The following is a 26,629-nucleotide window of genomic DNA, read 5'->3' on the forward strand; positions in this document are numbered from 1 at the left end:
TGTGAGCAAGTGTCTTAGTAATTTTTAAAAATTTTTTAAAAAGAGAGAAAGGTGATGCTGTGAGAAGTTAGAACAGAAAGTAGCTGGATTTAGTCAAACTGAGTCACAAAGGTGATGCTTAAAACACAAGTCTCACTGCAACAGCAGATTTGTGCTATGATGCAGAGGAGAAATGAGGCTGCCTATCCTACAGGCCGTAAGTAGGTGATATTTTAAAAAATGATTTAAACAGCTCTCTTACTTTTCTGTTCTACTCTGTTGAGGCGTACACAGGTTCTCAGACCCATCACTTCTCAGTGAAGCAGCCACTGGAGATGTAGTTTCAGCCAGACCTTGCCTCCTCTGATGTTCAGCCATCAAAGCTTCAAGCTGCTTTCTTCTCTGTCGCAGCTCTTCCCTTAACATTTCATGTCTTCGCATTTCTGACCACAACTGTTATTTTAAAAATTAAGCCAAGTTAGTGTAAATATCTGGACTTGTTTTAGCCTTAAAGAAAAACAGCCTAATACTATTGTCAATACCAACAAATATTTCTATTCTCACTCTATCCGTTTTACACTGAGACACCCAAGAAGGTCAAAATGATATTTTAGTAATAAGAAAAAATTAGGCAATCATTAATTCTTTATGAAAACAGGTAGCACCCAAGTATACTTTATCAACTATTAAAAGAAAGTTACAATGTTTTCTATAAATCCCATATAAATAAAATGCCAAAGGACAGGTTTTTCTAATTGAAATGATTACTATTTACTATAACTAACCCTTACATATAATTCTGCCAAATATTTGCTAATAAAGGGCAAGGCTATTTTGAAAATATACCAACTTAATTACTTTTTGGAAAAAATTATTTCTTCCCACAACTAAAAGACACATAATAGGCTACATTTAAAAACATGTTTCACAGATATTCAGTTTTCTTCCTTAAGACCCAGGAACAAGGTACAACATACAATACCTCATTATCTACCACTGAAGAATCATCAGGTTCAAAAGCAGATTTGCTTGTACTGGCTTCATTTTCATTAACAGTTGGGGTTGAAGTAACAGCTGTCATGTATTTTTTTGTGGGACAATTACCCGCACTAGTGGCTGACAGCTAAAAATGAATTAAAACTATTATGAGGAATTAAAGCAATTATATGTTAATTTCGTAAACGCAATTATTTCACTGCTTCTCTAGGGCTCTAGTATCATATTTAATTTATTACCACCAGACTTCAGTTGCCATCATGATCTAAAGAAAATCTGACATAAGAAAACAAAGATGAAAACACAGGCTTAAGTTGAACAGTAGTAACCAACCCTCCGAAACAACAGAGACATGAGGGATAAAATGTTACTGTGGAAAATTTCACATACTCAACCCAACTCTGACATATATTCCTCTGCACATTATTTAGATTGGGAACAAGAAAAAAAGGATTAAAGTAGAAAAGGTAAGCGTCTAGAAAATAAAGTTATATTAGAAATATCACTTCATATGTTTCCCTTTCTTTGAAAACAAAACCTGACTGAAGAATAAAGCTAACCAATAAAGTATAGGAAAAATCTCAAAAAAGAATTGATATTCCCCTCCCATATTAACCCTCCTCCTGATTACCTGATGTGGTCAAAGACTGCACATTCTCCGTTCAATCTCAAAAACCCATGCACTGGGGCTTCCCTGGTGGCACAGTGGTTGAGAATCTGCCTGCCAATGCAGGGGACACGGGTTCGAGCCCTGGTCTGGGAAGATCCCACATGCCGCGGAGCAACTGGGCCCGTGAGCCACAATTACTGAGCCTGCGCGTCTGGAGCCTGTGCTCCGCAACAAGAGAGGCCGCGATAGTGAGAGGCCCGCGCACCGCGATGAAGAGTGGCCCCCGCTTGCCGCAACTAGAAAAAGCCCTCACACAGAAACGAAGACCCAACACAGCCATAAATAAATAAATAAGAAAAAAAAAAAAAACAACCCATAGGGTACTATTTAATAAGCATATATACATTTAATATTCAAACTACAAAAACAATATTTTAATTTCCCTAAAAAACTCATGATGGCTTAACAGCTTTATTATGTAATTTTAGGCCAGTAAAAAATGGAAATGCTAGTCCCTTAACTACCAAGTTCAAACCAGAATATTTTAATATAATACATAGTTATAAACACTCATGTTCTGAATCTACAGCCAGCCAGCCCAACAAGTGAAAGAATGGGAATAATTAGAGTCAATTCCTATGTGCTACCTTTCACAGTATAAATGTACATCCTTAACACATTTCATTTGTCCATCCATTTCATTAATCATAAAATTAAGATATAAACCTATCAAATTAGCACTAAAAAAAGACAAAGAGTACTTTCAGTTGACATTAAGATTTTAAATATCTTTCTTCAGACAAACAGAAAGAAAGAAATTTCCTAATTACCTGTAGGTCAGGACATGCCTTTTGCAATGCTTGAATTTTCTCTTGAATCTCAATCAGTTTCTTTCTTTCTTCCTGCAATTGTTTGAGCTCTCTCTGTTGCTGCTGTAGTTTAGCCTCATAAAATTTCTCTCTATAATTAAATTGACATTATATTTGTGGACTCCAGTAAATCTGATAATAGCATTAAGCACGATGTAATACAGTACCTAGCGGAGTACCTTCTCTCTAATAGGCACTAAACTTTTATGACCTGAAAGCCAGAAGCTTAACATACCTTGCCTTTTCATTTACTCCAGCATCTTTCTGTGTTTTATTGGTATTTCCTCTAGTGTTATTTGCATTTTGTTTGGTGTCTTCTTCTGCTGGGTAGAAATCATCCAAATTTGAGGTATTGGCAGAGATAACTCCTTGATCTGCTGTATCATCATCCTAAAACAGCATCATTATATTAAAACAATCTTGATATCTAAAGACATTATCCAATTCATACCTTAGTAAATACAACTACGTTGTAAAATTAACATAAAATTTAAAGCAGTAGGGAAAGCATATGATTTTGAGCAATGAAATTCATCCTCTACCAATGGCAGGAAATAAAGTACTAAAACTAAAAACAGTACATTAATAATTTGAGTTGCCAGTTACCCAGCAATGGCAAGTACTAGTTTGCCTTTTCTTTCCTTGGCCAGATTCTAAAATCAAAGAAGAGTTTTCTAGAGAATATGAAAAAGATACAAAATATATCATTGGAGCTGAGAACTCTTGATATTAGATACTTTTTCTTCAGATGTGACTTTTACATTAACAATTTAACAACCAATGTCTATTATCACTTGTTCACTTAAAAAGCTTTCCATTTCCTCACTTTGGTCTTTAGTTTGCCAAACAACTACCAATGGCTCACAATACAAAAACGAATGAGAATGTACCACCTCAAATCTGTAACTACTGGAAAAACAACAAAAGTTCATATCTTCCTAACAGTAGATACGTATCTTCTGTTGAAATCAATGTGCTTATTAAAATGGAGGACTGGGCTGGTGGCGCATTGGTTAAGAATCCGCTTGCTAATTCAGGGAACACGGGTTCAATCCCTGGTCTGGGAAGATCCCACACGTCGCAGAGCAACTAAGCCCATGCACCACAACTACTGAGCCTGCGCTCTAGGGCCCGTGAGCCACAACTACTGAGCCCGCGTGCCACAACTACTGAAGCCCGCGCACCTAAAGCCCGTGCTCTGCAACAAGAGAAGCCACCGCAATGAGAAGCCCGCGCACTGCAATGAAGAGTAGCCCCCGCTCACAACTAGAAAAAGCCCGCACGCAGCAACAAAGACCCGCTGCACCCAAAAATATATATAAATAAATTTATTTTTTAAAAATCTTATAAAAAAAAGAATGGAGGATTGGAGGTAACCTATGACATTTTCTTAAAAACATTTAATATTGTATACTTTATATTTACTCATGCTTTCTCTGCAGAAATCAACTGAAACTTTAACCTTTGGAAATAGAGAGTTAAAGCTAACTTTGATTGTAAAACTGTCTAATCGATTTTAAGCTTATAGACATGGTATTATTCTGGTCTTCTCATCAATCTAAAAGCTAACCTGATTTATTACTAAAATGGTAAGATTAAAAAGAAACTGAGTTGGGACTCAAAAACAGAGAAGCTGGATTATGAGGCATTTTCACACAATAAAAAAGTGGAAAAACCAAAGTATGAAAAAAAAAACTACATAAAGTTTCAGATTGTCACATGAGAGTGTCTGAACAACTGACTGATATAAACTCCGAAGCTAAAAGTAACTGACTGAAGAATTATTGTTTCAACACATGCTGCATCACAGACTAAGGAACCATATAAGGGCCATATAAGTTGTCTAAGCTAATCTAATCAAGAAGAGTAATAACAGTTTTATACAATCATGATAACTATATAACTGTTTAAACCTTCTCCTGAGTCTCTTGGGAAAGGATATAAGTAAGGGCACAAGCAAAAGAAGATTACCCTTAATAAAATAAGTAAAATGTATCAATCTTAAACACATAAAAACTTGCGGAGTTTGGATCATTTTTTTTTAATAGCTCTCAGAATGAGGACCCTTAATCCCTCTGTGTTGCAGTTTTCTCATTTTTCATACATGTTATTTCAGGTCTTAGAACACTCGCTAAAGCAAAAGAGCTGCATTCAACATAAGCCTGAAATTAAGCTGATACATCTATAAGCCACCAAGTTATTCATCATTTCTGATCTATTATTCCCACTCTGGGCAATACATCTGAGGAGAGGAGTCATAAAGAAAAAATGAGAAAGTAATTAACAAGTACAATGATGTTCAAGATAGCACAACCTATATTATTATTTGCTTTAGAAGCTGTCTTAATTTTTTCAAATGGTACTACTGTCATATGATCAAAGTTCAAAAAGTAAAAAAGATGTTTAGAAAAATCTCCTTTCCATCCTTTTCCCCAATTCCATTCTCCACAGGTAACCAGTGTTATCAGTTTATGTATCTGTCTACAGATATACTTTGAATATATAAGCAAAAATATATACATGTGTATATAAACCTGTATGTGTTTGTTTGTATACATGTGTTTATGCTCCTTCTTCCCTTCAACACCCCTTCTTACAATAGGAAAACCTTAGAAAAAGCCAAAAGCCAATTCCAGTAATGGTTAAACAAGCTATATGGTATCTCAATAAAATAAAATGTAATCAAGGGTATAAGGAAATGGATTCATCCACCACTGCTTAGATATCAATTAATATAGTCATTCTGGAGAGCAATTAAGCAGTGTCCATTAAAATTAAAATGTGCATATACTCTGACAAAGCAATTCCACTTCTTCATATCTGCTCTTGAAAAACAGAAATGCACCACAAAGCTTGTGAAAGAATGTTCATTGGAGTGTTGTTTCCAAATAGTGAAAAATTGGAAACAACAAAAGTAAACATCAATAGGATGTTAGATTAACTAAACTAAGGTCCACTGATACTACAGAAAACTATGCAGCTAAAAAAAAGAACTGTATTTACTTTATATATATATATATATATATATAAAACATATGCACAGTAGCATCTGTGAAGGAGAATGGGATTATGAATGAAGGCTCAGAGGGAGTTTACTAGTAGTGTTTCCTTTAATTAAAAATGGGAGCACATTCATCTTTCACTTGAGTAATTCAAAATAAGTAGCATTCCAAAAGAAGTTGTGAATAACAATTGAATTTTTTTCATTCATAAAAAAATTGTTTTTCTATACATTAGTGTGGTTAATTTTAATGTTCTATACTTCATTTTTTCCAACCTAACACAAGCTAAGCAAACCTAAATGAAAACAAATCACTCATTAATTTTACCAGAAGTTTTTTGGCTTCCAAAAACCATATAAATTTCAATACTTTAGGAAGTCTCTCTTAACGATATTTTTCTAGTGATTATGTTACTAAGAATATATATATATATATATATATATATATATATATATATATATATATATATATATAAACAGATGAAAAGGAATGATTTTAGAAAGTTCAATCATTCTTAGAAAGTTTTACACCTAGTCTAATAAACTGCAAAAAGCCTTTGGACCACATCAGTCAATACAGAAGTGTTAACAGTTACATAATTTCACGTTCATACATTCAAATGGCTTTTTAAAATTTACAACTAATAGTTCCAACTTTACTTTTTTGGCCTTACTGAATAAGACAATATGGTTTTTCTTCTACATCAAGTGAGTTAAGATCTCAGCCAGAATGTCAGTCTCAACGCTGGCTCTGACAATGGTATAACTCTGGTCAATTAACACCTTTAATCTGTGTATCTGCCTCACTGAGATGTTACCAAGTTCTACGTGATATAGAACTGGGGTCTCCAGCAAAAAAACAAACAAACCTGTTTTTGTAATAGTTACACTGGTACATAGCCATGCTCATCTGTTTGCATACTGTCTATCGCTGCTTCTGCACTGAGTAGTTGTGACAGAAACTGTATAGCCCACAAAGCCTAAAATATTTACTAAGTCACCCTTATAAAAAGTTTGCTGATCTCTGATAATATGGCATGTAAAGTGCTAAGCATTTAAACCTGGTACATAGTTAGAACTCAATAAATGTGTACTAGTATACTTATACCAACATAATTATCAAACACATAAATTTTACCTTATAAGACTGTCCATTTGACACTTTTTTTTTTTTAAATACAAGCAGTATTTACCTGCACCAATGCAACAAGATCTTGTAACTGTCTAAGTTTCTGTTTTGCAGCCATAAGCCTATTGATCTTCTGTTCAAATTCAGCATCTTCAGGAGTCTCATCAACCAGACTGCTCCTATGACTAGATAATGAAGCTCCACTGACTGCCTCATCTTCTGCTTCTTCCTCCTCCTCCTCATCATCTTCACCTTGTGCAACATGAATCCCCTGTTCTCTTTCTCTATTATATCGACAATCTGCTGAAAACATGTACCAGTGAAATCAATAATTTAATAAACTTAAGAGTACTAAAGAAAGGAACTCCACTTCCCAAGAATAACATGGTAAAATTATCTGTGAATAGAGGCAATCATACCTAAAGAAGGAGGCATGTTTAGAGCTCTTATGTTGGCAGCAGATCTGTTGTTAATTTCACAATTAGAATTAACTGATCTCCCATCTCTATTATTAGAAACACACTGTGCATTAGAATTACTATTTACTTCGTTCCAGGTGGCAGCTACTTGTGGATTTCTAAAAGAAAGAAAACAACCTGAAGTTATTTAAGGTAAAAAATATATGTAATAATAAAAAAATCAAAGTGTTAGAACTGCTGATAAAATAATTCCAGACTATGAACATCATTGGCTATTTTCCCATTTAAATTCATCCTCTAAATAAATGGCTCTTGCTTTTCACTAACTTCTCCTATTCACAAATTTAAGAAGAAAAACATCTAAAAAAATCAAAATTACAACCAAAAAAAAAATCAAAATTACACCTAAAAATAAAGAGGTAGGAAAATGAAGTTACGTACTTCTTATGATTAACTTTTAGTTGATCTAACAAACAGCAAATTTACCAGACTACTGTATTCAATACTTCCCTATTTGTTTTTCTTTATAGAACAAGTAAGAGTACACTGACCAAAACAGCAGACTTACAGGAGAAAAGCTTAAATAAAAGGCAAACGGTAGGCACTCTATTGAGGTTTCTTTTGTTTCATATTAAATGTATTGTTAGGGTGAATATGTTAGAAAAACAACTTTAAAAAAAGTTCTTACCGAATGTTAGTAACAGGTTCAGAATTTTCATGCTCGGAATCATATTCTGACTCTTCAGTTTCTTCTTCTTTTGTGTTTTCATTTACAGCATCTGTCATCATATCTGATGTTTGCTCATAATAATGAACTAATTCTCTTAGCTCATTCAACCTCTTTCGAACTTCATTTAACTTCCTGGTAAACAACAAAAACATTTATATTAACACCCATTTTAGCAAAAGAAAGCATACACTATTTTCATAGAGTAGCAGCCAGCACAAACAAAATTTAAACCCAGTCAAATATCCAGGGGATGTGACTATAATGAATGTAATTTCAAGTACAGGTTATTCAAAATCTCATCACCTTATTTACTTATCTTGTGTTACGGACAAAAGCATAAGAAACCCTCTTCCAAGTGTTCACTTTAAGCAGGTATAGATGTTAACAGCTTAAATCTCAATGTCAAAAATATTCCTATGTTTCTTAATAAGTATCAAAAATGTGAAGTACTAAATATTCCATTAAAATAGTACCTCTTAGGCAAATCAGGTATGCAGGCATTACTGAGCATTTACAGAAGGTTCCCAATTTGTCTACAACATATAGAGATCTACATGTTACCATACTATATAACATGTTTACCAAAAAGAATAATTAGGTTGTTGAGTTTTTACTGAGTCCCAGGAATTATGCCAATGTTTTCTAATCCTTAAAACACCTTTATGAACAAATATATGATGCCAGGTGAAGAAAAAGAGGCTTAGTGAGGGTGCTATTTGTCCACAGTCACACAACCTTGTGAGATACAATTTCAGGGCTGTCTGACTCTAGAGCCTGGGCTCTAAACCATTTGAATATAGAAATCTTTTAACTGTAGTCCCTTTATTTGGAAAACAGGAATACATTAGCTCATAGAAATTACATGTTATTACAATGTCACATTTCTCTAGGACAACTCAAAGATGCACATATAACACACACACTTATTCTACTACCATATCACTTAAGAATGTTTATCATATCAAATTAACTCAGTTTTTCCAGAATTCTCAACAAAGAAAAAACCCCCAAGATTTATCCCCATTATTCAATGCTAATCTATGTAAACAATGTTTGTAGAAATGTTTTACTGGAGTTTTTCAGTTGGATTTAGGTGGCCTTCATTTTCACTCTGATTCTGAGAAACTAGAGAAGCAGCAGGATAAGGAACGGATGATGTGAGGCTACTGGACTCTCCACTGACAACTGGAGTTAAGCCTACAGGAGCAGAGGGCGCTGCGGCTGTACTTCTCTGATCCACACTCCTTTGGGGAGAGGCTGAAGAAGGCACAACTACCAAAAAAAAAAAAAAAAAGACCAGTCACCATAAATAACCAAATACAGCATCAAACAACACATTCATAGTTGGCTCAGACATAGAAAAATAAAAAGTAAAAGTCATTAACATCTTAAATCCTGCAGCTTTAAAATGTGAAACTTAAGGATATAACCAGGCCACTTGTTTATTAACATGTCCTTCAACCAGAGTTAAAACAGAAAGGAAAGAATAAGGAAAGACAAGATGGAAACCAACAAGAACTACGATATTCTACCTTGAGAAAGTAACGAGAGTACTCCTCTGATAAACTTGGTTCCAGGTTAAGTTAAATAGAGCCACTGCATATGATGTGCAAGCACACCATCTACAAATCTTTACAGGGCAACCCTAGCTGATAGGTCCGTGAGAATGTTCAAGTCCAGAGGGATTCTATCTGGTCTCCAAGATGGAACTTTTCTTGTTCCAGAAGATAAAGCAAAATTGTTAAAGTGACTGTGGTACATAATACCACGAATACTACTCAGCAATAAAATTTTCTAATTAGATGACGATTAACCCTCTAAGACAGCTCTTGAACTACATTTTAATTACTTTTCTGTCCACACAGATCAAAGATATCTTATGCTTTCAAGGGTAATAAATGAAGACTAAGAATCTTTGTGCTTCTCTCTCGCCTACCGGTTTATTTTTTTCTTTTTCTTTTTTAATTTCTGGCTGCGTTGGGTCTTCGTTGCTGCGTGCGGGCTTTCTCTAGTTGTGGTGAGCAGGGGGTTACTCTTTGTTGAGGTGCACGGGCTTCTCATTGTGGTGGCTTCTCTTGCTGCGGAGCACAAGCTCTAGGCACGTGGGCTTCAGTAGTTGTGGCTCACAGGCTCTAGAGTGCAGGCTCAGTAGTTGTGGTGCACGGGCTTAGTTGCTCCGCAGCATGTGGGATCTTCCTAAACCAGGGCTCGAACCCATGTCCCCTGTACTGGCAGGCAGATTCTTAACCACTGCACCACCAGTCAAGTCCACTACCACTTTAAAACTATCATCATTTATCTCTTCCTCACAGTGACAATCGTCATTTGTTGCTCACGTTATCCACTGCTACAGCTGGTTTCCAGTAGTCTTTTCTCTCTATTCCTTGACTGTTCTACCTTTTGCTCTGCTTTCACTCTGTTTCCCAGAGAAATATATGATTTTTTAGTCATCAGTAGACAGAGCGTTACCTTAATTATGTGTATAAAACTGACCACAAGGCTTTGAGTACAACTTTCGAAAAACTAAGTTTTTCTTGGTTGTGTTCATCTGTTTGGGAAGGATGGGCACTGGGATTAGCTTATACTCTAGAGGAGGCAGAGGAGGAGCAGAAGTCAGGGAGAAGAAAGGAGTATGTCTCAGGGCAGAAATAGTACAGTTCTTTGAAGGCGGCAGACAACTAGGGTGAAGTACAGGGATCCAGAGATGAGGTTTCTATCCCTTGTCTGTTCTTTGATAAGACAGCATCTGGAATGCTGAAGAATAATGACCAGTTAGGGTTGACCCTACTGATTCCAATACCCAATGCTACAGCTCCTACTACCAACCGTTTGAGTAAGAGGCAGGGACCAGGCTTGGGAAGGTATGTGGCCAAGTGAGGACTAGTAACTGGATCTGAATAAGACAAAGGCCAGTAAAACATCTGTAGAGCAGAAAAGACAGTTCCTACAGTATAACTAAGATGACTATTGGCTTTCCTATATAACTAGTACAATCGGCCCTCCGTATCCAAGAGTTCTGCATCTGCGGATTTAACCAAAAGCAGATAGAAGATATTCAGGAAAAAAAAAATTCCATAAAGTTCCAAAAACCAAAACTTGAATCTGCAGCATGCTGGTAACTATTTATATAGCATTTACATTGTATTAAGTATTGTAAGTAACCCAGAGATGACTTAAAGTATACTGGAGGATATGCTTATGTTACATGCAAATACTATGCCATTTTAGATAAGGGACTTAAGCAGCCTCAGATTTTGGTATCCGTAGGGGTGTGGGTGAGGGTGCTGGAACCAATCCCCCATGGATACTGAGGGATGGTTGTATAACTATTTAACTAGTATACCTAGGATGACTATATGCCTTTCCTAGTCCCACCTGAGATGACTATTTATGTATTTTAAAAAATGAAGTGTTTGGGACTTTCTGCACTAAATAAGTTTTTCATATCTCAGGTTTTTATTGTATAAATACTTTCTAAATCTGTTTCATAGTTTTAAAATCAAAGTACTAATTTGGTTTAGCTTTTCCTTAAGGAAAAATTTTGGATATGCTAAAAAGTGCAGTATTATTATGTCAAAGTATCTAACCGTTACCTTCTCTTATACTTTTCCCTTATTTAAAGTCCTACCAGGCTTCCCTGGTGGCGCAGTGGTTGGGAGTCTGCCTGCCAATGCAGGGGACACGGGTTCGAGCCCTGGTCCAGGAAGATCCCACATGCCGTGGAGCAACTGGGCCCATGCGCCACAACTGCTGAGTCTGTGCTCCGGAGCCCGCACGCCACAACTGCTGAAGCCCGCGCGCCTGGAGCCGGTGCTCCGCAACGGAAGAGGCCGTGCGGTGAGAGGTCCGAGCACTGCAACGGAGAGTGGCCCCCGCTTGCCGCAACTGGGGAGAGCCCGCGTGCAGCGGCGAAGACCCAACACAGCCAAAAATAATAATAAATAAATAAAATAAATAAATTTATAAAAAATAAAATAAAATCCTACCAATTTTTCAAGCCCAAATTCATTCTTTTCCTTTTCTGAATTTTACAGATCTACCATCTATTTGGCTTTACCATACATTGCCTTGTTACTTAAAAACTTTTCACATGCAAGTCCTATTTCCCCACAAAAATTATAATCTTCTTGAGCAACTATGTGTTTATTCATTCACCAAATATTTACTAAGTAATTATTACATGTTGGCATATATACTTACATATCCGCTACCTAATACTGCTTAGATTTACTTACATGATGAATTGTTCAAATGCTCATCTCGAAGTGTATGAAGTTCTCCAAGCAGCTTGTCCATTTTTTGTTTCTTTTCTTGTAACACTCTCATTTTGCTAAAAAGCTGGACTTTCTCATCAGGTAAATGTTCTGAAACTGATGGATTTCTGCTCTGAGAAACCTCCCTAGTTAATGAAAGACTTTCTGCTTGTCTTCTATTGTCTGGAACAGCTGGAGGCTTTTTAAAAAAAAAAAAAAGAAAACAAAAGAAAAAAAAGAAAGATTAGGCGATTAAAGCTTGCATTCTCATTTTAAAAATGCATAAATATTCTCTCTCTTTTTTTCTTTTGGCTGCATTGGGTCCTCATTGCTGCGCGCAGGCTTTCTCTAGTTGTGGCGAGCGGGGGCTACTCTTAGCTGTGGTGCGCGGGCTTCTCATTGCAGTGGCTTCTCTTTCTGCGGAGCACAGGCTCCAGGGCACGCAGGCTTCAGTAGCTGTGGCATGTGGGCTCGGCAGTTGTGGCTCGCAGGCTCTGGAGTGCAGGCTCAGTAGTAGTGGCCCACAGGCTTAGTTGCTCCGCAGTGTGTGGGACCTTCCTGGACCAGGGATCGAACTCGTGTCCCTTGCGTTGGCAGGTGGATTCTTAACCACTGCGCCACCAGGGAAGTCCCAAAAATACATAAATATTCTTTATAAGAAGGGATAAACATTTGTGTAGGTTGTGCTGGTCGGTAAGTATATATGCCTTTCCTATTCCCAAGTTATATACATACTGTTTCCTGATGTGCCACCATACCTATAAAACAGTATATATATATACTGTTTTATAGACACACATAACTACACAGTGGGGATTCACTGGGTGTTATTAACTGGATCTAAATTAAGTGCTAGAAATGCCACATTTTATATAGAACAAACCTTCAAAAATCTCATTCTCTCTCTTGCCATCTTTTTAGAACCACAATCATAAACTAACTTCTTAACCTATCAGTTTCTCCTACCACTTCTTTCCTATTAAAAAAAAAATTTATGAAACATTTAAAATATCCACTAAGGATTAGGGAATCACATAATGAATAACCAGCACTGGGCTTAGTCAAATTTTAGTATTTTGCCACATTTGCATCAATTCTTTCCTTAAGAGAAATATAATATTACAGATAATAGCTAAAGCTTTATACGTAGAAATCCTGACCCCATTACTCTCTCAAGAGATAACCACAATCTGGAATTAGACACCTACCATTCTCATACATATTTTTATTTTGTAATACCTATGAAGGTATCCATAAAAAATATACACTCTACACATTTTAAAACATAAGCTAAGTGGTATCCTTCTTAAACTTGCATTTTCATTCATTAGCTCTGGTTCATTTACTGTAACCAGTTATAGGATTTCACTCTATGTATATATCATAACTTACTAATCCATTTTCCTGTTCATGGACATTTAGATTGTTTCTGCTTTGCTATTAATACAATGCTGCCAAGAACATTCTTGTATGCATCTCCTTTTGAACAGGGTCACTAGAAAAAATGTACTAGATATTGCTAAATAACCCTCCAAAGTAGTTAGATCATCTTCTTTTATTTAAACTTGGGTCAGCAGACAGAAGATAATGCATTGTCAATTATACCCATTTCCAGTGGAGAGGTATTAATTCACCCTTTCTCACTCAACAGACTGAAATTTTGCATTTACATCATTATTTACAAAGGTCATCAAATTATAACACTTATTAACTCTGAAATTAAACTTAAGAACTTTCTTAAAATTGTTAGTAAAACACTGCAAAAGCATAGATTCACACTAACTTAAGTTTAACAGTTGTGACCATTAACAATCTTTAAGGTGAAATAAGAATGCGTCATCTAGGAGCATACAAAGGGGAAGTTTCACTAATCACTTCATTCAAAGTAGATATTCCTCTAAATTAGCGCTTCCCAAAGCATAGTGTCGAGACTTCCAGCACTGGAATCGCATGGTGGGAAGCCCACCCCAAATGTATGAATCATAATTTTGGAGGTGGGGGGATCCCACTGACCAGAAATCTACATTTTTTAACAATCATGCCAGGTGATATGTATGCTCAGTAAAGTTTGAGAAGCACTGCTTTAGTTAATGTGATTTTAAATCCAGTATACCAAAAATATGAAGTTACCTGAGAATCACGAAGCTGATTATGAAAACGTTGAATTAAATCATTCAATTCTTCATTTAGTTCAGATGTGATACTGACTCCAGATAGGCTACCTGTAGTTTCTGTTACAACTGGAAAGAAAGTTAACAACTTTCATTCAAGCAAATAATTTAATAATTCATTAAAGCAAATAAATAAAAAACAACACTTTAATTTCTGAGAAGCTAAAAATAAATTTGGGGGGAAAAAAGAAATTTAAAAAATCTCAACGTAATTTGAAGCTAATTAACCCTCAGATTTATCTGCCAACCAATCATTTTATAAGTTTCCATCTAACCTGAAAATAAAGGGACACTCACAAAACTCTAGTATAGTGGTTCATCTTTTTCTGTCCCAACATTCAAGGAGGGATATGTTACATCCCAATTAAGATAGTGACTCGGGCTTCCCTGGTGGCGCAGTGGTTGAGAATCTGCCTGCCAATGCAGGGGACATGGGTTTGAGCCCTGGTCTGGGAAGATCCCACATGCCGCAGAGCAACTAGGCCCATGAGCCACAACTACTGAGCCTGCGCGTCTGGAGCCTGTGCTCCGCAACAAGAGAGGCCGCAATAGTGAGAGGCCCGCGCACCGCGATGAAGAGTGGCCCCCACTCGCCGCAACCAGAGAAAGCCCTCGCACAGAAACAAAGACCCAACACGGCCAAAAATAAAAATAAGTAAATAAATAAATTAATTAAAAAAAAAAAAGAATAGTGACTCAACAGAGTCGGGGTGCGGGAAGGTCCACCAGGTTGGGTTGGAGGCACGGCAGGCAAAGTGGTTAGTCTGAAAAAGCACAGCTAATTCTGACCAGTCTCAATCCCCACCTCCCCAACAGAATCAATGTTCTAGTACAGGGGCTGGCAAACTTTTTTTAAAGATTCAGATAGTAAACATGTTAGGCTTTGTGGAGATACAGTTCTTGTCTCAACTACCCAACTCTGCCACTGTAGGGCAAAAGCAACTATATACAATACATAAACAAATGGACATGGCTGTAATCCATAAAATTTTATTTCAGGCAGTGGGCCAAATCCAGCTGGCTATAGTTTGCCGACCCCTACTGTAGAACAGATAATTCACTGAAGGAGTTGCTTGTGATACAACTCATACTAAAAGACCACAGTTTTTATCTTCCTAAGGCAGTATTCTGATGACAATTTTCATAATAGTTACTGCTCTGTTACTCAACCACCCCATGCTTATCTTTCCAGCTCTAAAAGAGACAATGACTATAAACTGTTTCTGTTTTGAAGGAAAATATTAGCTTTTTCAATGAGAAATTAGAATTACAGGGTGGGGTAGACTCCCATGTATCCAATCCAAAGTACTTGGGGAAAAAAAAGCAATTACAGTCTAGATAACACACAACTTGCTAGTTAAATGGTAAAAAGAACACTCTTTCCCATGACAATTATGTTGCCTCTCTTATATACCTAAAGATTAAATACTGTAAGTTTGTTTTTTCATCAGTATTCTCCTGCAAAATCTCATAAATGCAAGAGAAAATCTGTTTTCAATCATTAACCTAAAATTCTTTTTGAAATAGTACATAAAATAAATTCAAATTTAAACTCCTGTTCATTCTCCTCCTGGTCCTTGTCTCATAATAGTACATTAAAAAAAAAAAAAGAAAGAAAGAAACATTATCTGCTTACTTAAAAATAAAGGTTTATATTCAGAAATAGAAGACCCCTGACCTGGAACTCAAGAAATCTGATTCTACTAAAATTCCATATAAGCCTAGGCAAGTCACGAACTCTGTGTTAGAGTTCCTTCTCTCTAAAGTGAGAATTATAAAAAAAGCCCTGGCGACTAACCTACAGTTTTGTGGTGATCAAATGAGATGACGTAAATATAACTATTTGAAATAACATAACTATCACAAGAAAATCTCTGAAATTTGATACTCCAATCTTGAAAAATATTTTAAAAGTTGGTCATTAACCAAACTATTTGTCACTGTTAAAATATTTTGTTTTTTCCTAAATCTAACAGCTAATGATACTTTGAATTTTGCAAGGGAAAAATGGGGATGAAAATTTGCATAATTATTATATACTATACCATATATATTCTATACAACTATATAATTATTACAAAAGAGTAAATTACTTGCAAGTCATAAAGTTCCTTATGAAAATGCAAAATTAAATTACATATAACAGTGCTCAGAAGGCTGAGCCAGAGGGCTAGGTGTGGACAACACGATAAATTGAGTAACAGGGTAACCACAGTAAGGACCTAAAATGGAGAGCCCACAGGAGATAAATTATTATTAGACTGTAATGACAGACTACTAGAAAATATAACTTGGTTTTAAGTTTTAATAAGTAACAATCTGTTTTCAACTTAATGAGAAATTAAACACGTAGGTTTGACAATAACAAGACAAACTATAAAGTTAGACTCGATACTAAAGAATTCAATACATAGGATGGGGAAAGGTTTCTTAAACAAGATCCAAAAATACAAAACTTAAATCACTAAGATGTATACTTTAAATATCTAATAATTTTATTTGTCAATTATACCACAATAAAGCTGAAATTTTTTTAAAAATGAAAAAAAAAAAAGAATTCAATACAATTTCCATCTAAGTGATACATGGCTGTGAGGGAAAGAAGAAGAAAGAAAAGAACATTTCTGAGTCTCAGGGAGACTGGATAGGATATAAATTTAGTTCAAAGGAACTAGTGCATACAATTGGATACCTCACTATTCATGTCAGAAGCCAAAGAAGCTTACATTTATTCACTGCCTCACTTAAGGTTTTAACCCTTCCTTGGCAGGCAAGCAAAGTACAGCAATCCTAGTTAAATAAAGTACAAAAGGCAGAAATAGAAGCAACAAGAGCCCTATAAATTTGAGGTACAAAAACAGAACTACATCCTGTCCCTTTTACCTCTTAAGGGTACTCTCTGATGAAAAGGAGAGCGAGCTGGCTGTCTGCACGGTACAGTATGATGGCCAGGAGTTGTCCCTGCAACCTTTTCTGCATAACCAGAGAAAAGCACAGGACAGGGTAAGCCTCACATGTAGGTTTCTCAACTAGACAACAATCAAGATCTAATTATATAATAACCAGCATCCACCTTGCAATCATATCATTATTTATTGAGCCTTACTTATAAAAACATTCTAAGATGGTGGCATACCAGAATCATCCATCACAGCGATAGCTTGCTCTGCCTTATGCTGCAGAGCAAGAAGAGCAGCTTGTCGTCCCTGCAGAGCTCTCAGTTGCTCCTGCTGCTGTAACATCCTTTTTAATAAATCATGTTGTTTCTTCAAATTTTCTATCTCTTCCATAGGCTCCTGCTGAGGATCTCTGGCCTGAAAAATAAGACCAACAACACTTATATCTTTTAAAATCCATGTTCCTATTTCAACTACCAACGGCAAGGTACATACATAGACAATAAATTAGTATTAAATATACAACCCTAGATACAGACTTGAAAGAAAAAGAAGAAAATGATGACACAGAGACAGCCTGTCATGTTAAGAATTAGGTAGTTAGGTAATTTCAAGGTAGAAGACCATATGCATATGCTTAGCATGAAGAAGAATTAACAAAAAGAAAATAAAGGAAAAGGCATACAAAAAGGAACACAGGAAGGCCGACACACACACACACACACACACACACACACACACACACACACACACACACACACACACACACACACACAAAAGAATGAGGGATCCAGGCCTTACAGAAAAGGAAGAGCAGATCATACCAGGTTAATGCCCTAAAAGTAGCCCTGGAGAAAGACCAGACTAAAAAATCTTCTGCCCCATTCCTAGAAGTGATGTTTAAAAACCAACAAAACAAAAACAAACCAACTATTTTCTAACTACGGATGGAAATTTTAAAAATATACTTTTTATTTGATTATTTGATGTGAAAGGCTTTAATTTACTTGCATCACTTTATATTAGCATACAGTAAAGAAAAAATATTATCTTTTGCATCAAAGATATCATTACTATTTTTTCTTTTAAAAGATGCTCATTTAATGCTGAGTCTGAGGACATAAATTACTTTGAAATTCCCCCCCAAAAGATAACATTTTGCCTAAAAGAGGAACAGATTAAATAGGTGCCACTTATAAGGAATTATAAAATTTTAAATGTTAATCTTAAAAATATTCACGTGTAACCCAACCAGAAAAAATAAAGTCAATTAATCAAAGAGAGAAATTTAAATACAACCTGGAAACAATAAATAAGACAAATTATGCATGAACTGTATACCATAATGGTATTTTCCATCACTGATTTGCCTTTTAAAGAATTTTGTATCTTAAAAGTTTAATGATTTTAGCTAACATTTACATAAACTATTTCTGTTAACTTAGAAATAGTTAATTTTAAATTTGCATTGCTACCAAATTTTTGTTGGGGATATGGAGACTTTAAATGAATGATCTCCCCTGGCTCTGACCAAAGTTAACAAGGAAAATAAACCTCAGTGATTTCTTTTCAAAGTAAAAATGCACTGATCTGTTTTCCCTACGTACATTTGATTCCAAGAAAAATTATAGAGAACACAGATGGCTCCAGAGAAATTCTCTTCTGGGTAACACTCCTTAACAATACTTTGCACAAACCTCTTCTCTTTACCTCCCCAAGTAGCACTCATTAGTATTGTAAATAAGAACGAGTAACTGTGATAACTTGGCAAGCGATAAAAATAATTACATGGCTCAGAATTAAGAACTCAAAGAAAGGAAGCTCAAATAGGAAGTAGAAGACTACAGTTAGAATGTTTGATGTAAGGTATCAGAGAAGCCAGGTCAGTGCTCTATCCTGGACTGGCCAACTAGACTTTATGAACATGGAAGAGAAATAATGTATCTTGGTTAAGCTAGTATTTTACTGGAGAATTTCCAATAAACTAAAGCCATTTTCAAATCAAGTACAATTTACTCAGTTCTCTCCCATCCTATACAAGTGGAGTTACCTAGTTAACATTACATTCATTCCTATGAAAATTCATCTTCTTAGTTCTTGCTCATTTCAAGACTATTTACATCTTGAAAAAATAATTTGAAGGGTGAGAGATAACTATCAATCTGAGATAGGTAGCCATCTCAGATCTGATCCAAATTAATTTCATCAAAGTCACTGGTAAAATATAAAACCAGACCCAATCAGGTACAGATTTTTCAGTGGAACGACTCGGAGAAATCTCTCCAGGTTGACATCAATCAAATACTCCAACAAAGCATCAGTGGTAAATGACTAAGAAAAGAAACATTACACAAATAAGGCTAAAAGTCATCTAGGAAAAAAGAAAACCATCAAGAATGCATTATCTCCATCTAATTCATAATCCTCCCATCTCTCAAAAATAGTTTAGACCTCAAGCTAACCTTAAAGCTATCTAATTTTAAAGAATTTACTAAACAATTTAATATTATGGTTTCTTACCCTTTAAAATGCAAACTTTTAAAAAGAACTTTAATCCTTGTTAGTCACATTTGCAAAACTTTGATATTCTAATTATAAAGAATTCTGAACTTCAGATTTTTCACTAATCCAAAGATGAATTCCCAACAATTTTTGAAATTAGTGGAGTTTTATTACTGCTTAATAACTTTTGCATCCACATAAATAACATTTCAGACTAATACTTAGAAAAGATGAACTGAGGGAGGTGGGTGGGAACTACAATCAAATATAAAGAAAGGGAAGATGAGAAAATGGTAATAAAAATACCTGGGGATAAAAACATGGCAAGAAGATGGTGCATGGAATAGAAATCCAAAAAAGGAGGCCAGGACTATACCCATCCTTCAAACACATATTTTCATTTAAATGTTTTGAGTCACTTTCAGTAAGTACATTCTTAGTTTACAAATTAAAAAATAATAATAATAACTTAAGCATGAAATCTCGAGTTGCATACAGGTAACAGATTTCAGAAAACCCTAAGTCTTCCTTTCCTCTACTCAACTGATGTTCTTCCAATAATTCTTCATGGATCCAAATATATTTTTATGGCTGAAAAGTACTTCAGTTAATATGTATTCCAAGTTTTGTCATCTGAAAGGTGAGAAACTATAAGCCCAGAGAAGATAAAGCTGTGATTTATCCAATATCACAGTGAGGGGAAGTCAGATTCCTAAGTTCTAGGTTAGTGTTTTTTCACATCATACTATCTGCCCCAAAATTACATCCGTAGACTATGTCTTCTGTATTTAAAACTATCTCTGAAGAAGCATAGTCTGGTTTGGGAGACAAATCTAGCCCACATGAAATAACTAGAAATGATAAAAACAATAGCAAAAAATGAGTAGATGGTATTTTTAAAAGCTTATGAATGCTCTAAGAGCTGAGATTAAGTGTGGGGGTAAAGATGAGTACGGGAAAACAATGAAGGCATGGGTATTCAGGGAAGGCTCTTTTTAAAAATTATGCAATGTCATCGTGTCTATAAAATATTTCATAAAATGGACTCTGCCCAACTCAAGAATATCAATTATCTCCTATCAAGCTGCAACTCACAAGGTTGCTTTAAGCACTGAACCTCAGTTAAGACACCAACTTTTTTCCCTAGTCTTCTAACAGAATACTACATTTTGAAAGGATGTTAAGGAGGGAATGAAGGCAGGTGGGGAGAATGAAAGAGTCTGCATAGCAGAGAAACAATAAAGTCAGTCAGTGGGAATTAGGGTTTTTTCTAAGAAAATGAAATCATTTTATGAACAGAGTACTGATAGAACTACCCTAGGATGGCTCTAAGAATCAAAAGATTAAAAAGAATCAAATTAAAATAAACTCCAGAAAGAAGTTCAAGAGAAAATAATATTTATAAGGACATTATTCAAAGAAACTTAAAAACAGAAAAGTGGTTCTTAAAAGCAAACATAACGCCTTAGGGGAAAAAAGTAAAACTGGAAGATGCTATGCTGTAGTAACTGTCAACTCAAGTTCTGTTTGTCACTATTCAGAAGACTTAAGAAAGGAACATTAAGTTCCAAAGGATCTATTTTCCCCCATTCACTTTCTCTTCTCCAATGCTAGTAGTTTTAAAAATAATCAGCTACTTTACTATTCTGTTGAACTGGGATACATTTTGCTTAACATGTTATAGTAAGATCACTATAGCTGATTTCAAACTACATCTTCAAACTCTTGTGGGAGAGTGGGGAGACATCCTAATATCTAGAGGTTAAGCTTTGTCATTTTTAAACAGCCACAAAAATATAAAATATGTACATAACAGAAAGGAAAGCCTAATCCTAGGTAATAAGCTAGTAATAAAACATATGAAATTGGTCTTATCTATACTCAATTATTAAAATAGTACTTTACTCCTGTCAAATGGATATGAGCACTTTTACAAATGCTGTTTTTTTTCAAACTGTTTTAAGCGGAACTACAGAAATAGTTGTCTTTAAACCTTTCCTGAGTGTCTTTATGCAAATCATGGAAAATTAAAAGAAAGAACATTTACAGCAAACATTGGAGAAAAAAGTAGCAAAAACATCAGGAAACAAGTCAACTGGATAATTAAAAAAAAAAAAGAATGGAAGAAGGGATTTCCAATGGGAAGAAAAATATAAACCAAAAAACACTAAAAATATTGGGTTGGCCAAAAAGTTCGTTTGGGTTTTTCCATAGGATTTTAAGGAAAAACCCAAACGAATTTTTTAGCCAACCCAATATTTCATTCTTAAAAAAACAAGAAAGCTAATAGCTTGCTCTATTTTTTTCTTTCTTTAATGAATGACTACAGGAAATAAGACAAAACTTAAAAGTACCATCTTAATCCATGAACACAAATATCAGAAACAAAAGGCAACTAATGGTCAAGGTTTAAGAATGTGTTATATTTTGAGTTCTCAACAGCAAAAAAAGGAAAATGGATTAAGTTTCAAGTCCTTTGTTAATACAAATTAAAAACAGCTGCCACACATAACCCCATGGAGAGGAGAATAAGAAAGCAGAAAAGGAAAAAACACTAAGGGACAGCATTTTACTAATGCAAATTACAGTACAATTAACCATGTTAACGTACATATTTAAAAGTTAATAGCAACAACAACAGAAAAGCAAATAAAGGAGAGGAAATATGAACAAAAGAGGTGCTCATTTAGAGACTTCCCAAGTTAATATTGTGAAGTATACCTTTGAGGGAAATCCACGTTTTCGGCTATATTTCCTATTAGGCCTCAGTTCCCTGTCATTCTGAGGAGGTCTGTCACCTTTCCCTTTTGGACTTGTTGTAACGTCAATGTCTGAAACCTGTTCTTGTGAAGCTGAATTCCCTAGTTTGTCCTCAATGCACGGCCGAATTCTCAGACTAAAAGATGCCTCCTTTATTAAATAGTGTAGCATATTAATTTCTTAACACAAACTCCTGTTTAACATATAAGCCAGTCTTGTAAATAAATATAAAAAATTACCAGTCCATCTTTTAGAAAATCAATCCACCCTCCCCCAAGTGGCAATAAAACTTTAAATTAGACTTTTAAATTCCTATAGACTAGACTTCGGGCTTATTATAATTAAGTGAATATCACATCCTAGGCAATAAGCTATACAACAATTGCTGAAGCATATTTCAACATTTATTCTATGTTATTAATTAACTTTCAAAATGTCCTGATTTTATGTTATGAAAGAAATTCTCATCATGGGGAACACGATATACACTAGCATATAAATTATAATAATCATCTATATCATTTCCCACTCCTCTCCAACAGAATTCCTTTACCAGCATGCCCCAACCCTTCCACTTCTGCTGGAATGAAATGTGAGAAAGAAATTATTCCCAGCACCACTGTAAATAGAAAAACAATTTCCCCACAGTAGAATCCATTCTTCAACAACCATTTGGATCAAGCCCTCTGAGCGTCTCCTGGTGAAAATAATGGAGAGAAAAAAAATTCAAATTTCCTCTTCAAATCAGGAAGGGCAAGGAAGAGAAAGGAGGCAGATAGGAAACTATGCAGGTCAATATTAAAAGGAAACAAACCCTCAAATTCCTAATGCTGAATGGTACTTTGGAACATACCTCGGAAACAAAAGATATACGTAGTTATCCTTTCACAAGAAAGGCATTACTGATAACAGTCTTTCAAGTTTATTAATGCATGGTTGTAGGTTTATCTGCTAAAATTAAAATGCTTAAAAGTATACTAGTTTCATACTAACTTCTATGAACTAAGTTTATTTTATAAATCTTTCCTCAAAGTTCTGTAAATTTCTGATTATTTTTCCAAAAGACAGTATTTTGATACATTCCATTTTGCAGAGTCAGAATTTATAGTATTTTTCTCACTGGAATAAATCCCAAAGTAAATGTTACCCTGTCCCATTTTCACCTCAATTTTATCAGTCGTCTGGTTTTGCTTCCGTTCTAAGCTAGCCTGAGAAATGAGAATCCTAACAGCCTTAAAATGGTTCCTCAATGGCAAATGAACTTGGAGACTTTTCCAACAGACGACATGCTAAGCAATGACACTGTACTTATAGCTCTTACATCCACAATGAATTTTAACTTTCCCAATGCTTCTTAAAATGAGTAAAGCTGTGCTTAATGAAACAAACTAGAAAAAACAGGTTTCTGCAAATTGAAGATCAGATATTATTAGATTTAATCAACCATTAAAATTATTTTTAATGCTAATAAATAAAACTTTTAAACTTCCATGTTCAAAAAGAATATATACAGCATTAACAATCTGAGGGTTTCTTCCCTGAGGTAAACTTTTCATTAAGGAATGCCTACAAAAATATCATCATGAAAAACGGGGGAGAACTTTCTATCTTCATTTCCAGCACTTTAATTACTAAAAAGCCGCTTACCGTGGTATCTGAAGCCTCAGACTGCACATCTATGTTTAGCGATGTGCTCTCAGCTACAGAACCAGATCCCACGGCTGAATCTACAGTCCGAACATCCTCCTCCTCATTTTCTCTAGCCTGAAATATTTCAGCGGTATAAATCATACAACTATTAAAAAGGGCAATAAAATGTTATAACGGATGGCACGATTTTTTGAAAATATATTAACTCCTCTGGGGTGGCATCAGAATGTCATCAGTACATGTACACTGATATACTACAAAAATAACTCAATACATTATTTAAAGTGTCCAAAACTTACAAGAATTTTTTGCAGAAATTTCATATATGACTTTTCTTGTTCTTTAAGGTGATCTATTAGATGAGTAAGGCGCTCAACATTAGCAGATCTTTCATTTTTCTCTACAAGATCTTCCCGCATGGAACTAGCTTTAGTAATATAGTCACGAATCTGAACAAGCCTGCTTACAATCTGCAAGGGAAATATTTGGGGTGGGGGGGGAATTAAAATTATAGATTTTAATTTCAAATAACCAAAGATACTTCTAGGTTTATTGTGTGAATTCATACATGCAGAAGATCTGAATCAAATTTAGAATTTAAACAAAACATAACAGGCAATACCAACAATTCCAATTACTGTTAACTTAAAAATTTCAAAATGTGTTTTAGTTTCATTACTTGGGAACTTCATTTTATAAAACTGTGCATCAAACTATTATTTATATAAATTTTTCTACTGTTTATATATTTCTTAATAAATAAATTTTAAAAATTAAGATACTTTTGAAAAATAATTTTTTCAAAAGAACTATACAACCATTTTAAAAAATTTCTACAGCAATCTATTAATCACATTGCTCCCAATTGCTCTTTACTAAAAATTAGCAATACAACATTTGGCAGATGAACAGAAGTCTTAATTTACCTGACTATGCCATTTCTACAATCATTTTGGTAAAAAGAAATTTACACCATTTTGAGTAAATCTGATAGATTAATGAGGAAGGTCACAGAACTACTTTAATTCTACCTAACTAAAATTCCTATGTGCATAACCCAATATTTTTTTTAAATCTTAATGAATCTACTTTGAGGTTTATGAAAGCAAAGAGCAAAAGAAAGAAGTTTTATCACCTGGCTGCTCTCCATTGCAGGCTCTCCTCTGCCATCTTCTTCAGAGACTTGACAGTTTTGCAAAAGGTCATTACTCAAAGCAGAAGCAAACAACTCTTTACATTGTGCTGATCCAATCATTTCTCTCTTTTGAGGATTTACAGCAGCATCTTTGCTCTTGTTAGTATTAATCTGCATAGGCAAAAAGTTGAAGGGCTTTCGGTTTTCACTAAGCTGACGTTTGTTGTTAGCAGCTGTTGCTCTACCTTGAGAATCACTTCCAATGCTTCTCTATACATGAAAAAGAAACCAAATCCCACAAACATTAATCTTTCAAAATTAAAAAAAATCCAATGTTCTTAGTTTTACCATCAGATATTGATTCACAAGGTGCATATAAACAGATTTGCTGTAAGATTCAAAACAGCTTCAGACCTACAAAATTCTTTTCATAAAATATCAAAATTCAATTATCACGTCCTAGGCCTCATTCTGTCAGAGACAATTCAAATGATAAATATGAGCAAGACTAGTCTAAATGAAGTAGTAGGATTATGAATCATATTTGTAACTCATATTGTTAGTCATACTTGATCACAGAATATAATATAGGCTTTGAACCCAATGAATCAATGTTAATTAATTAATATGAACATCAACATAAAGATGTGTCAATGTAGGACTTCCCTGGTGGCGCAGTGGTTAAGAATCCACCTGCCAATGCAGGGGACACGGGTTTGATCCCTGGGCCAGGAAGATCCCACATGCCGCGGAGCAACTAAGCCCATGTGCCACAACTTCTGAGCCTGCGCTCTAGAGCCCGCGAGCCACAACTACTGAGCCCACGTGCCAAAACTACTGAAACCCACACGCCCTAGAGCCCGCACTCCTCAACAAGAGAAGCCACCGCAATGAGAAGCCTGCGCACCACAAGGAAGAGTAGCCCCCGCTCGCCGCAACCAGAGAAAGACCACACGCAGCAAGGAAGACCCAACACAGCCAAAAATAAATAATTTTAAAAAAAAGATGTGTCAGCGTGAAGCACTGTCTGATAAAGTACTCAACTCAGTGCCCGGCATACAGTAAATGTTCAATAATTAACACATAGGTGACTAAATGATATATGATCATCACCATCATACCAGACTTGCATCTACCTTTATGCATGTTTGGAAAACTTATCTCTATGAAGTACAGATGTGACACTAAAATGTTAAGAGTTCATTATCATTTCTACTTGCTTTTAGTTCTAAACTTGATTTCAGTGATTATAAATACAAACAACTGTTTTATTCTAAACTTGAGATAACCTAGCACATCCCACACTTAACCAATGACAAATATTCTAAACTCGATATTCCCTTTTGCTTAAACAGCAATCTTACTCAGTTACTAGCATGCATAATTTAGTTTCAAAATGAAATCATTTAAGTTAGTCATATAGTATAATAATAAAGTTCCAAGAGACTTGTCCTCAGCAAGTTTAGAAATAAGGACTTTATTGCCCTCCAAAGAACACAGTACCATCACAACGGATTAACATTCTTTC

General features: G+C 35.1%; 1 protein-coding gene across 26 annotated transcripts in view; it reads right to left on the bottom strand.

Annotated features, from left to right (window-relative positions):
• Positions 1-26,629, bottom strand: part of PCM1 (pericentriolar material 1) — a 94,039-nt gene that overhangs the window by 47,372 nt on the left and 20,038 nt on the right. For 9 of the 26 annotated variants that reach the window (XM_061177490.1, XM_061177491.1, XM_061177506.1 and 6 more), the window contains 16 exons: positions 25,102-25,371; positions 24,266-24,436; positions 23,964-24,080; positions 22,278-22,466; positions 17,294-17,471; positions 17,041-17,130; positions 14,117-14,226; positions 11,969-12,185; positions 8,804-9,005; positions 7,692-7,865; positions 7,004-7,161; positions 6,649-6,887; positions 2,690-2,844; positions 2,416-2,545; positions 962-1,102; positions 242-432 (listed from right to left, as the gene is read on the bottom strand). In XM_061177490.1, the coding sequence (XP_061033473.1) occupies positions 242-432; positions 962-1,102; positions 2,416-2,545; positions 2,690-2,844; positions 6,649-6,887; positions 7,004-7,161; positions 7,692-7,865; positions 8,804-9,005; positions 11,969-12,185; positions 14,117-14,226; positions 17,041-17,130; positions 17,294-17,471; positions 22,278-22,466; positions 23,964-24,080; positions 24,266-24,436; positions 25,102-25,371 (2,732 nt within the window). The remainder of the gene's footprint in view (positions 1-241; positions 433-961; positions 1,103-2,415; positions 2,546-2,689; positions 2,845-6,648; positions 6,888-7,003; positions 7,162-7,691; positions 7,866-8,803; positions 9,006-11,968; positions 12,186-14,116; positions 14,227-17,040; positions 17,131-17,293; positions 17,472-22,277; positions 22,467-23,963; positions 24,081-24,265; positions 24,437-25,101; positions 25,372-26,629) is intronic. The other 17 variants (XM_061177502.1, XM_061177500.1, XM_061177496.1 and 14 more) reach the window with 8 other exon arrangements.

Source organism: Eubalaena glacialis, chromosome 20, assembly GCF_028564815.1.
Source record: "Eubalaena glacialis isolate mEubGla1 chromosome 20, mEubGla1.1.hap2.+ XY, whole genome shotgun sequence".
Lineage (NCBI taxonomy): Eukaryota > Metazoa > Chordata > Mammalia > Artiodactyla > Balaenidae > Eubalaena > Eubalaena glacialis.